Source organism: Podarcis filfolensis, assembly GCF_964270895.1.
Source record: "Podarcis filfolensis genome assembly, chromosome: 10".
NCBI lineage: Eukaryota > Metazoa > Chordata > Lepidosauria > Squamata > Lacertidae > Podarcis > Podarcis filfolensis.
This window is the reverse complement of record NC_139612.1, coordinates 19,394,414-19,407,450: the sequence shown is the minus strand read 5'-3', so window position 1 is coordinate 19,407,450 and position 13,037 is coordinate 19,394,414. Positions and strand designations below refer to the sequence as shown.

Sequence of the window (13,037 nt, the reverse complement as noted above, 5' to 3'; positions counted from 1 at the left end):
AGATAATCAATGAGGATATAATGATCTTGTGCACCACTTATTTGACCCAGGAAAATCAACCTGGTTGTGAACTAAAGTTGCAATCCTAAAATCACTTACTATGGCGGCAAATGGCCCCCTTTAGAATGTTACACTAAGGTAGCCACCTTTATGCAAAACTTCGTTGAAGGGGTGTTATTTTAAGTAAGTAAATAAATAAAAGAAATCAAGGAATTGTCTGCTGCTTGCAAGGTCTCCTTCCATCAACATCTGTAATCACATTCATCATTTTAGCATGCTGACTAGTTATTTAAACATAAGTCCTTGGAATAATCTCTTTAGCAACACATTGGGTTTTGATCTGGGGCAAAAAGGAATAAGAAATCTTTCATAATCTTTAACTTGTCCTGGATTATTCATTTTAATAAATGTGCATCGGTTCCTAAATTGAGCTAGCAAACAGTCTCAGACAAAAATGACATATTCTAATTATTTTTTATTGTAATCCATGCTGCAGACTCAAAAGATGCAGAGCCTACTTCGGTAAACTGGGTCAAGTGTAGAAAAGATGCTGTTGCACTTATCGCAAGTCTCCCAAGACATCTTTAACTAGCAATGCCTATTTAACTTTTGTTTGCCTTTCTCAGACTACAAAAAATGCAAACTTGACAATAGCTACCTAGTTAGTACGAACACAGGACAGGACAGCATTGAAGTAACAACAACAAAAATGGAAAACCAGGAAGTGAACTTGAGATGGGTGCCAGGAAAAGATTTATCCAGGTTGCAATCCTACACTTATTTGGGAGTAAACTCTGCAGAACTTAGTGGTACTCGCTTCTGAGTAAACCTGCATGGGATCACATTTGCCTGACACATTTCAAAAGCACAGTCATCTAGGAAAATCACCATTTTGTAATGATGCCACTTTTAACTTCAATGAGAATTTTGAAATTGTCGCCATTTGACAAAATGTTGTCTGTTTTCTTACATTGATTCTTGTTTTGTACTATAGCTCGTCACCCGACAGGCATCCTGGGCTCAGCTACAGAACTGAAAATAAAACGTTTTACATGTGTTGTAAAGTGCAATATACAAATGTGACACTAGATGGTGAGACTGAGCTACGCAAAATTCAATGTATTTTTCAAAAGGTTTTTTAAAAAAAGCATTTTCACAGTGTTTTTCATGTGTGTGTCAATTCCACCCCTGTCAAAATGTGATGGGAAACTTAATAGGTGCTTTTCTTGGCACAGGTTTGAGGTAAAGAATATAAGAAGAATCTGGCCAGATCCACCTAAATCTGCTTCCTACCAGGTCAGCCAAATGCCTCCAGATAACCCACGAACCATCAGTATTCATGGCTATGATTCCTGTAGGTTACATAGCACCTTGACTACTAGCAGAATAACAAATCTAGCCATTGAAAGGAGACTCACATTTTCACACACAATCACACACACACACACACACACACACACACACACACACATGTGCTTTTCTACAATAAAACAACCTTCACCCCCTAAACTACATTTTCCCACACATGCTAAACAAATTTCATTTACCCAAGCAGCTTTAAAAAAGAACTCCCAGAAAGATATTCCACTACCTCACTAACCTTAACGTTCATAGCTCAAAACAATCAGCAAACATCAAACTGACAAGATTCACACACCAACAGCATGCAAGGCCAGGGTTGCCAACTCATAGCACCCACAAAGGCTTACTGGAGCCCTGGGCAGGTGCCAAAGATTTTGAGCTTTCATTTCTTTAAAATAGTAAGTCTCTAGCCCAGGGGACAGCAACCTTTTTCAGCCATGGGCCAGTCCACTGTCCCTCAGACCGTGTGGTGGGCCGGACTATATTTTGGAAAAAAATATGAACGAATTCCTATGCCCCACAAATAACCCTGAGATGCATTTTAAATAAAAGGACACATTCTACTCATGTAAAAACGCGCTGATTCCTGGACAGTCCGCGGGCCGGATTTAGAAGGTGATTGGGCCGCATTCAGCCCCCGGGCCTTAGGTTGCCTACCCCTGCTCTAGCCCTTCTAAAAAGCTATGGTGCAACTTTCGAAGAGATTTCTGTGAAATGAGTTTGGTGATACCACCTCGTACACTTTTCTTGGTCCCGAGAAGCACTCTGATAGACAGCAGCAGCATCAGTGTGAGTGAAATTAATGTTGTGTGATCGCCACAATTGGAAGAGCAGAACTTGGCTAACTTCCCATGCTAAACAGATTGTCAGGGGTGACTAACTTTGTGTTATGCCACCACCACCCACTATAGCATCTATTTTGTGACTGGGCCCCCCGGTACTCTCTCAGAATTTGAGAGCATTTCAAAAAAGTTCCTGGCCCCTGCAAAACCTCTAGAAGGTCCTGCAGTCGGCTTACACAAAGATTTCATCTTCTCGGCCCCTTTGCAGTTCTGTATCTTACACTCACACAGCTTTGATCCATGTGAAAGGAGACAAGTATAAATGAAAGTCAAAAGTTTTTAATTGAAAATGGCATCGCAGAAGCAGCACAGGATTTACCCAAACCCAATACAGCACATAAAAATACACTTTGACCTTGGTAAGAAAAGGATACTGAAAAGAAATGCAGACACAAACTTTTTCCGTGATCCGGGCTCTAAGTGATGCGATTTCACTTGTCCCTTTCCAGACCTGCAAGCTGAAAGTATTAGGTCATATAAAAGGGGTGTTTCCATGAAAAGAAACTTTTTGCCTGGGGGAGTTGGACGAGCAGTGGGAAGAGGACATGCATTGGGTTTGTAATTCTAAAATAAAAGTCATAAACAGCCTATTAGAACTGAAAAGCTGCCCAATTACTAAAAAAAAACCCCCCAAAAAACAGAAGGGATGCTTCCATGCCAAAGGGGTGTGTGTGTGTGGCTTTCTGTGCCCTACATTGAGGGAGAAAGTGAGAGCCCCAAAGGTAGTAAACCCGACTATGGCAAGAAGACTGAAAAGGATACCCAGCCAGCAGGGGGTTTGTGTGTTCCCTTCATCAGGGTTGGCACTGGAAATGTGGTACTTCATAGAGCAAACTGGAAAGAAGCCATCTTCCCCTTAGTCAACCCTCCAAGCTATTTAAGAGGGCTGAATCCAGCCAGCAGCCGAACTGGTCTGGTATACAAACTCCACCACAGCAGTCGGGCTGGGTGAGCACTAAAACCCGTTGAACTTATTTCTTCCTCATGTTTCTTGCAGCACATTCCTGTACGCAGACATATTCTGTAAGAACACAGGTAGATAACTTAAGTTAATACCTTCTTGATTGCTCTCGAACAGACCTTTCTTTACCGTAAGGAAGTTAGAGGATTGTGAGGCATAGCTTGCCCTTCATTCAAACATGTGGCAAGAGGTTTCTAGGCTGGCAGCCCCCTGATTCGAACACAGAACATGTATAAGTCAGAATTCAAATGAAACAGTAAATCATTTTCACTCTACCACTTTCCTACGGCTTCTTCTCTGTGAAAAGTACATGTTTTCGACAACGGTTATTTCATTTTATAGTTCATTTCCTCGGTTCATTTTGTCCAAAAGAAACAGGAGTTTTATAACAAAACTAGAGCTCCATCTACATTTTCAACTCGTTACTAAAGAGATCGTGCCAGAGGTGACAATTATTTTTTGGCAATTCACCCTCGAGAGAGATGTCTGACAAATCCGGAGTACCGGAGGCAAACAGAAGGAAAATCTTTTTAGCAAGATTTCAACTTGAAAATTAAACAATGGCATGGTTCACATGCAATAGCGAACTGCAATAATGAAGACAAGCCACAAGGAGTCTTGGGCTCCCACGCTCCCCCAACCTACACTTTAGTTTTTACATCTGAACCCTGAACTGTGTTTTATCTTAATCACAGTTGGTGAAAATAAGGCCGCTTCAAGAACTATAGCTTGACTAAGCATGGTTCAGACTAAGCGGTCAATCTAGGTCTGGGCAACATGGAAAGCTGCAGCTATAGTCTAAGTCTGCATCAGAAATGAAAGTTTCCAAACTCTCCTTCAGGACTGTATTGCAGGAAGAGAGTGGAGCATGCAAACCCAAGACTCGCTGTGGCTCATGTGCTAACCCATAACACATAAGTTTAGCATTACATGCAAAAGACAACCAGTGAGTTCCAGAAGCCAAATTCCATATAATAACCAGTTCATGTGATGCATTCCATGTATCCCTGGTGCTTACAATGAACGCATACCAAAGCAGTTGGGCTCTCTATGACCTTATTTTTTCCAGGAAGAAAATGACCTTTTATTCATTTATTGATGCAAAGACATTGGATGCCTAACTGTATCTGGAATGTCTCCATTTAAAACTACCAGATATGAGTGATTATAAGGCAGAGAAATGGTCATAGTTAACAAGCCCAGTATGCCGAAATGTCCTATTATTGTTTTGGGTGAGGTTGATTGGAAAGGCAACTGCAGAACAAGAACACTTAGGCGTTTCTCTCAAAAGGACAGTGCACACAGCACAAAAACTGCATCTAAAATATTGCTGTACCTCACAAGCAAATAAAGATGAGGCACAATGTAATAGTTTCACAGAATATATAGTAGAGAAACTAAAGGCCTGTAGCAACAAGCTGCAATGCACTGTCTTTCCATAGCTTAGGTCCGTTTTGGATATTAACCAGGAGATTGAAGCATGGTTTCAAACAATACAAAATTTGGCACATGTGAAACTATATTTGACATAGGGTACAGAGAATGCTATTTTCCAAGCTCTCACATCAAATATGTTACTAAAGTGTTCTAAAGAATCATGTTTTTCCCAAATAAATACATACATACATACTGTTGATGTGATTTTCTAAGCACTATAGTGCAAATTAAAATGAGTTTCCACTTTTGATTATGATATAAGCCCCCTTCAGGTATCACGATCAGGTTAAAGTAAACATCTAGGTGGGGCAAATGATACTAGCTCCACCATCACGGTTGTTATACTTGTCACCTTCCAGTTTATGGAAGGTGACGGTCTGAAGCAAATTTGTGAAGGTACCTCAAATTTTAGTACCCAACAAAGTTAGGAGGCCGCAGAAGTTATTCTCCTCCTGCCCCCCACATTTACTTCAACCTAACTGGAACACCTGATGAGGACAAGAGAGAGAGAGAGAGAGAGAGAGAGAGAGAGAGAGAGAGAGAGCAAGCAAGCAACTCCCATGGCTATGTCTGCCATGAAAGGATTTTCAGACCACTGGTCTATGTGACCCTTTATCTTCTGTCTGGAAAAAGGTCTTCAGTCCTAGGCTTGTTCTTGTTCTTTCTTCCAAAGATCCTTTTACGAGGAGGTGCCAGGGCTGAGCTATGGCCTCTGAAAACCTCATGATGGGATCCATGTAGGGTACAGATGCATGCAGTTCCAGCACACATCTGGCTCCATGGCCATCAAGGAAGTAGGAACTCTTGAGGTGCGTATTTGTGGGAGGGCTGCCCCATATGCATTCTGAGAAGGCCGAGGACACAATAAAATGACTGCCATTTTGTGGGGGGAAACACCTCCTGGACTTTAAACAGAAGCTCTTCATAGTATGTATCAGAACCTTAGGCCGACTACACATATGATGAATAGAATGGGGAAAGCAACAAATATTACAATTTTCTTCTTGTCACATATTTGGGGTCAATGTTCCGTTTAAAAATGAAGTCTTGAACTCACTACATTCAGCAATGTTGCAGCATTTAGGACATGAGTAAAAACATTTTGGCATCGTTTGAAGAGTCCTGCGCTCCTCTGCTATGACTGGACACCTGTTCTCCACCTGAAAGCTTTACAAATCACCTTTGCAGGGCAACCTGCTCAGAAGTAAGCCAAACTGAATTACATGGGATTTTCTTCCAGGTCAAGAGTGGGTTGAATCCCAGTCTGTAAAAAAAGGCATACAGCACAACTCACCTGGAATTTCTCTTGTTGAAGTTTCACTAAAGCAGACTGGCACTGCACACAAGAGAACAGTTCTGCTGTTGTGTAGCTGCTATTCATTTCAATGGGCTCTGGACAGGGAAGACTTTCAGGGAATTGGTGCCTACGGACAACTATTATTAGGCTTCAAAATGTGCGTGCAAAACTACAAGCTGGAAAAAAGGAGGCTAGAAAATATGTCTCCTTTATTGTTTGATAACGCTCTGGGTACTGTACGTAATTCCTTCAGCTCGAACACGTTCAAGTATTGGTCCATAAATATTCTTGGTTAATGGGATGACCATGCCTTTGGTGTCAATTTCTCCTGGAACATAGAGAGAAAAATGTCACTGTTATCATTAATTAAATTTGCATACCACCCCATCATCTGAAGATCACAGGGCGATTCGCAACCTAAAACTTCAAAATACATAATGAAACAAAAGCAGAAGCAAAACAAACCAATAACCTCCTTCCACAGATACATTTAAAAGGTCAGGGCATGTTAATTAGCCTGGTTGAAGAGAAACATTTTTGCCTGGCACCTAAAGCTATGTAATGAAGGCGCCCAGCAAGCCTCTTTGAGGAGAGCATTCCACAAATGGGGGAGCCAACCCAAATAAGGCCATTCCTGTGTTGCCACCCTCCAGACATCTTGTATTTGATTAACTCTTCCTTAAAGGAGATATAGAGAAAAAAGCAACCTGTACGGCAATTATTTTAGAACATTACAGTGCAATCCTAACCATGTTTTCTTAGAAGTATGTCCTATTTAATTCAATTTAAGTGAGGTGACAAGGATTGCAGCCTCACTAAAATGAAGCCCTGGCACTCTGTCACAGTGGAACAGCGAAATTACGTGTGCTTATAGCAGGCTTCCCCAACATGGGGTGCTTCAAAAGTTGTTGGACTCCAACTCATATCAGCCCCAGTCAGCATGACCAAGAGATAAGGATAACTGGAGATGTAGTCCAACAGCATCTGAAAGGGTTCAGTTGGGAGGAACTGGGCACGAGAGATCTACCAATTCTTAAAACAAACCAGTTCCTCTTACACTTACAGTTTACAGCTGCAGGCCGAGGAGTAAAAGGTAAAGGTAAAGGGACCCCGGACCATTAGGTCCAGTCGTGGCCGACTCTGGGGTTGTGGGACTCATCTCGCTTTATTGGCCGACGGAGCCGGTGTACAGCTTCCGGGTCATGTGGCCAGCATGACTAAGCCGCTTCCGGTGAAGCATGGAAACACCGTTTACCTTCCCGCCGGAGCGGTACCTATTTATCTACTTGCACTTTGACGTGCTTTCGAACTGCTAGGTTGGCAAGAGCAGGGACCGAGCAACGGGAGCTCACCCCGTCGCAAGGATTCAAACCGCCAACCTTCTGATTGGCAAGTCCTAGGCTCTGTGGTTTCACCCATAGCACCTCCCGTTTGCCCTAGGCCGAGGGGACCCTGCGCAAAATCTTGTGAGGTCCCTTCTCTTTGGCAGGCAGCAATACTCTGAGCAAAGCTACAAAGCGTTCCAGATGGCAGAGTCTACCTGCACTTTATATTATTAATTATTGCAATTAACCGCTTTCCTCATATAAATGGCCCCAAACACCTTACAAAAACAGTATGAACGCTAATATCAATTATAACAAACACAAACACACTTCTCTACAGAGTGCCAAGGAGTGTGGGGGTCCGGGACACATAACAACATTGGGTCCTGCTGGGTTCTGGGACCTGGAAATTGGCCCAAGTATGTGACATGATGGCTCACATGGGTGATAAGGATCTTAGCACACAAAACTGTGGCGAATGTGAGGACAACAATGAACTGCATGACCACAGAATCACTGTGATGAGCTTAAGACTTCTAATTCACACTTACAAATGAGCAGTGGGGTGTTTTCTTTGGTGGGGGGGATAAAAAGGTGCTGGAAGTCTTATCTATCTCAATTTTGCTTGCACAAAATGGCTGCCATGGGGAGCAAAAAAACAGGGGTGCCAGTACTCCATACTGGTGAGTGTTGTCATGTACAAACACACACACACAAAAGCCCCACAAGTGATTATTAATAGGGATATTAATAATGATGATGCAGCCTTTTAAGAATTATTAAAAGTATTGCTTAAAACAATACTTGCACATTTGAAGACTACTTAAAAGAACCTCACATCTCAGGTGTACCACACAACTTAGAAAGACCCGTACGTACCATCAAGAACCATCTTTGCTGCGATAGCAGTCGGGTACCCTACAGTTTTAGCCATTGCGGAATATCCTTTATCGTCTCCATACACCACAAGATTGACATATTTGTCTTCCAAATGACCGGACGGATGTTTGATTCCTATTTCATTCCTCATGACTATCATATCGCGCTCTCCGGGACCTAAGGAATAGACAGAAATATGTTGCTTTTTCTGTTGTCAGAAAAGATGAACAAGCTATAGCTTTAACAGTGAACTGCATAACACCCAAGAAAAACTCAGTGTGTGAAAGATACCACCCCTGTTCTCCTTAGCTCTGCTTTTGATTGCAAAGGAAATTCATCTTTCCGCCTCCCAAATGTAGAACGTTGCAGAATATAACATAACTGATGTAGACATATCCACCAATATCTGTTTGTGGCCAACCAGAAATAAAATATAAAAATAAATGGGATGGGGTTGGGGAGCTAAATAGTCTTGACTGAAGGAACAAAATGGAGTTGCTTGTTTTAGTATTCTGGCCTAGACATGCTAAAGTGGTTGCCCTTAGCAATTGGGGTGGGGGGCAGCAACATAATTTGTTTAGCTTCCCACACAAGGTGGAGAGATCAATCCAAAAATATAGCCGGATTGATATTATATCATAATATTAGTATATATAATATTATTTATTATCATTATTTATTAGATTTGTATACCTGTAGATCTCAGGGGAATTCACATAAAATTGCAATATAAACCAATACAAAAGACATAATAAAAATAGGAATAGAAACAAACCCAACAACCCTCCCCCTTCCACAAGGGAACACATTTAAAAGGGCATCGGATGTCAATCAACCAAAGACCCGGTTAAAAATGGTGTATAATGAAGGCACCAGGCGAACTTCCCCAGGGAGAGCATTCCACAGACGGGGAGCCACTGCAGAGAAGGCCCGTTCTCATGTTGCCACCCTCTGGACCTCTCAAGGAGGCAGCACACGCAGAAGGGCCTCAGAAAGTGATCTCAGGGTTCGGGTTAGTTCATATGGAGAGAGACAGTCCTTGAAGTACTGCAGTCCTGAGCCATTTAAGGATTTATAGGTCAAAACCAGCATGAGCAGAGAGTGTTTCACATACCATAGGATAGCTTGACCTCCATGTGTTTCGCTAGTGCGCCGACTATTGTTTCTGCTATTGGAACGGGCTCATCTCCAAGTAACCCCAGCCTGAAAGAGCAAGGACAAGGCACCATTTGTCAGAAAAAGCCCAGGACCTTCTCCCCAAAAACTGAGAGCAGTGGCTTGAGCCCGTGATCGCAAAGCGAGAAGAATGGGATGCCACCACATCGCAATTTGGGTCAGGCAACCGATGTGTCAGGAGAAAGTGAAGCAGATGCAACAATCCTCCTCACATCTTAATTGGCATCTTTATTACAGTGCCATGCCCTGGGGCTACACCTCCAATGTTGCCATGCAGAACCAAACTTCTGCAATCAGCTTGCATTTTCCTTTTCAGTTTTTACTTACGTTCTATCAAGATATATGCAGAGAGCAGAGAAGGTTAAGTACACCCGATTATGTCACAGTAATTATTTTGATTGCCGTTACTCCTTTATTGGATTTGCTTGTTTTATAATCTTATTCTATCATTATGCATTTGTGGCCTTACAGCCAAAATGAAGCATGCAAATGAAGAACAGTATCACATAACAACATCATCAAGCCAGAGGCCTACATGCAAATTGAGCTGCTGAACATTGCAGTTTCACACCAGATGTTTCACTTTGAAATATGCTTTTAAGAAATGGAAAGAGGAGGAGTTTGGATTTGATATCCCGCTTTATCACTACCTGAAGGAGTCTCAAAGCGGCTAACATTCTCCTTTCCCTTCCTCCCCCACAACAAACACTCTGTGAGGTGAGTGGGGCTGAGAGACTTCAGAGAAGTGTGACTAGCCCAAGGTCACCCAGCAGCTGCATGTGGAGGAGCGGGGAAGCAAACCCGGTTCCCCAGATTACGAGTCCACCGCTCTTAACCACTACACCACACTGGCTCTCTGGGAATTGGCAGGCTACTCTTAGCCATTTTAACTAGTCTCATATGCCTGGATGATAGAGAGCAGGTCTGGCCCAAGTCATTTGGGCACCTGAGGCCAACCACAAAATGGCACTCGCCTCCCTGCCAGGGAAGGAGGAGGTGAGTAAAGATCTACATCAGAAACAAGCGGGGGAATGAAGATCTACATTGGGATCTGCTGCCCCTGTGGATATATGCTGCCTCACCTTATCTCATGAGTGGGCTGGCCTTGCTAGAGAAGCACTTAAAAGGGGGGGAAATGTGGGGAAAGGTCAATCCCGAAAGGTCAATCTCCTACCATTCGACTGCATCCAGCTGCATTGCATCTTCATTCAGTTTATTGTAGACGGCATTTCGGAGATCATCGTATGTGGCAGACTGCTTAAGTCCAAGTAGCCTGCACATAAGTTCTTTCTGGGTATATATATAAAAAAATCAATAACAGATCACCATCCAATAGTCAGAACACTGAAAGTACAAGCATTTGCACCTTAAGAAAACTGCAGGTGACGAACACCAGCTTTTTCGTGCGATAGTAGAAACAGTCCGCATTCAAAGCAGAAATGTGAAAAGGGGTGGGCTATGAGAAGGGCGGACGCGGATGGCACTGTGGGTTAAACCACAGAGTCTAGGGCTTGCTGATCAGAAGATCAGCGGTTCAAATCCTTGCGACGGGGTGAGCTCCCGTTGCTCGGTCCCTGCTCCTGCCAACCTAGCAGTTCAAAAGCATGTCAAAGTGCAAGTAGATAAATAGGTACTGCTCCAGTGGGAAGGTAAACGGCGTTTCCGTGCGCTGCTCTGGTTTGCCAGAAGCGGCTTAGTCATGCTGACCACATGACCCGGAAGCTGTATGCTGGCTCCCTTAGCCAATAAAGCGAGATGAGCGCCGCAACCCCAGAGTCGGTCACGACTGGACCTAATGGTCAGGGGTCCCTTTACCTTTATGAGAAGGGCAGAAGGTACAGCCATTGGCTGTGCAAAGAGAGCTTTGTTGTCAAGAATGGGATAGCCCACTGTTGTGTGAATACTGGATTTCAAAATAATTATAGGTGTAGATGGCAAAAATACAAAGCGAACCCATTTCACACATGCCTCAGCTGCAGACTTCTCTTGGACCACGAAAGCAACACTCACCCAGGTTATAGAAGCTGCTGTTGCACTGAGCATAGGACATGGCTCTGAATTTATCAGTCCTAGTTTCACAAAGCCTCCAATAGCTTTAGAATAACCCTGGAAGAATGGGGGGGAGGGGTTAGAAACTGCCACAGAACACAGGGATCAACATGCCAAACTCATATGTGGCACCAGAAATCTACCAACATGGTTTCCCTCCCATTCCAACCTTTGAGCTTTCCTTCGATATGCCTGCATAGGTATTACGACAGAAGGCAGCAAACGACATGCAACAAATCTGAAGACGGCTTTGGCACACACAGTTCTTGTGCAATAAGTGCCTTGCTGTGCTTTTCCTGCTGTTGTAAGCCACCCTGAAATTGGATAGGGTGCTATGCTAAAATAGTTTAAATAAAATAAACAAGCATACATACAATTGTGCTGTCAGGCCATGGGTCAATCTAACCCAGAGGTGGAGAACTTGTGCCCCTCCTTATGTTGTTGGGACTCCAACTACAGCATGACCAATGGTTAGGGATCAGAGGTGGATAGTTCTGCATGCATTTTGGTATTTTATGCACTGTGACTTGCAGTTATTTTTATTGATCACAATTTCATAATTATTCATTGTAACGGTTAAGAGTGAATTCGTGTTTCGTTATTGTTTGCCGATGTTTCGAGAGTTAATTTTATTGTGCACTATTATAGTCTAATAATTATTGAATACTACTTTATTTGATAGAAGTCGTTCCATTTTAAAGTTATGTTTAATTGTGACTTTCTGTATGGGATCAGGTTATATTACAAGGTGCGAGTTCCTGGTTGTATATTTTGTTGCTGCAAACTGCCTTGTGTGTAGTAAAATAGAAAGGCAGTATACAAATTAAAGGTGAAGTGAAAATGAAAATTAGGGCAACGCGACCAGTTCCACTGCACTGGGTTCCCAGCCTAGGGGGCGCTGTAACTGCAACACGGTGAATTGAGCAGGATGGAAGGTAAATTTTAGCCTCGCCACAGGGAACCATTGAATTTTGATAAAACAAAGTCCCCCCCTGCGGGGATGATGGGAGTTGTAGCCCAACAGCATCTAGAGGGTCACAGATTAGCTAACCTTGCTCTAACTCAATATTTCCTCCCCCAACTAGCAATTATTCTCCCAAGATCTCACATAAATATCTCACAGAACATTTTCACAGCACCAAGATTCTTTCCATTGAACCCAATACCTTGTGCATGCAAAGGGTGACCTACGGCTGATCAGTTTTTTTAATAATATTTTTTATTAGTTTTCAATTACAATAATCCAATAATAGCCTCATTATAACAGTGCTAAATTATAATACAATTATTAATACCAATCATTCAAACACCAAATGATATAATTTAGGTGGCCCCCCCGCGTGCTAGCATTGATGGTTTGATGATTTACTTTATTTCTGCATTCCAAAATCTTATTAATTTCAATTATATTCCAGTCAAGATAACAATCCCTTATACAACAACTGCAATATTAACAACTTCCATTTGTCTTAACACATTAAATCAGTGCTTTTTTTCTGGGGGGTGGGACATTAACACATTTTGTGAATCTTTGTACTTTTGTCTATTTACTGTATTTATTTTTCCCTATTTGAACTATAAAGTGATGATTTTCTTGAGTTAAAATAAGAATACCCCCTAAATGTGTTTTTTAGAAAAAAGGACTGCGTTAAATGATTTATAAAACTACAGGTGAGATCACAGTTAAGGGCACGCAGGACAGTCTTCAT

General features: G+C 42.4%; 1 protein-coding gene across 4 annotated transcripts in view; it reads right to left on the bottom strand.

Annotated features, from left to right (window-relative positions):
• Positions 1-2,467: 2,467 nt before the first annotated feature.
• AASS (aminoadipate-semialdehyde synthase) overlaps positions 2,468-13,037 on the bottom strand; it is a 41,338-nt gene continuing 30,768 nt past the window's right edge. For all 4 annotated transcript variants that reach the window (XM_083574443.1, XM_083574444.1, XM_083574445.1 and 1 more), the window contains 5 exons: positions 11,290-11,385; positions 10,454-10,569; positions 9,218-9,306; positions 8,104-8,280; positions 2,468-6,227 (listed from right to left, as the gene is read on the bottom strand). In XM_083574443.1, coding sequence (XP_083430569.1) covers positions 6,109-6,227; positions 8,104-8,280; positions 9,218-9,306; positions 10,454-10,569; positions 11,290-11,385 — 597 coding nt within the window. In that variant the 3' untranslated portion in view covers positions 2,468-6,108. The remainder of the gene's footprint in view (positions 6,228-8,103; positions 8,281-9,217; positions 9,307-10,453; positions 10,570-11,289; positions 11,386-13,037) is intronic.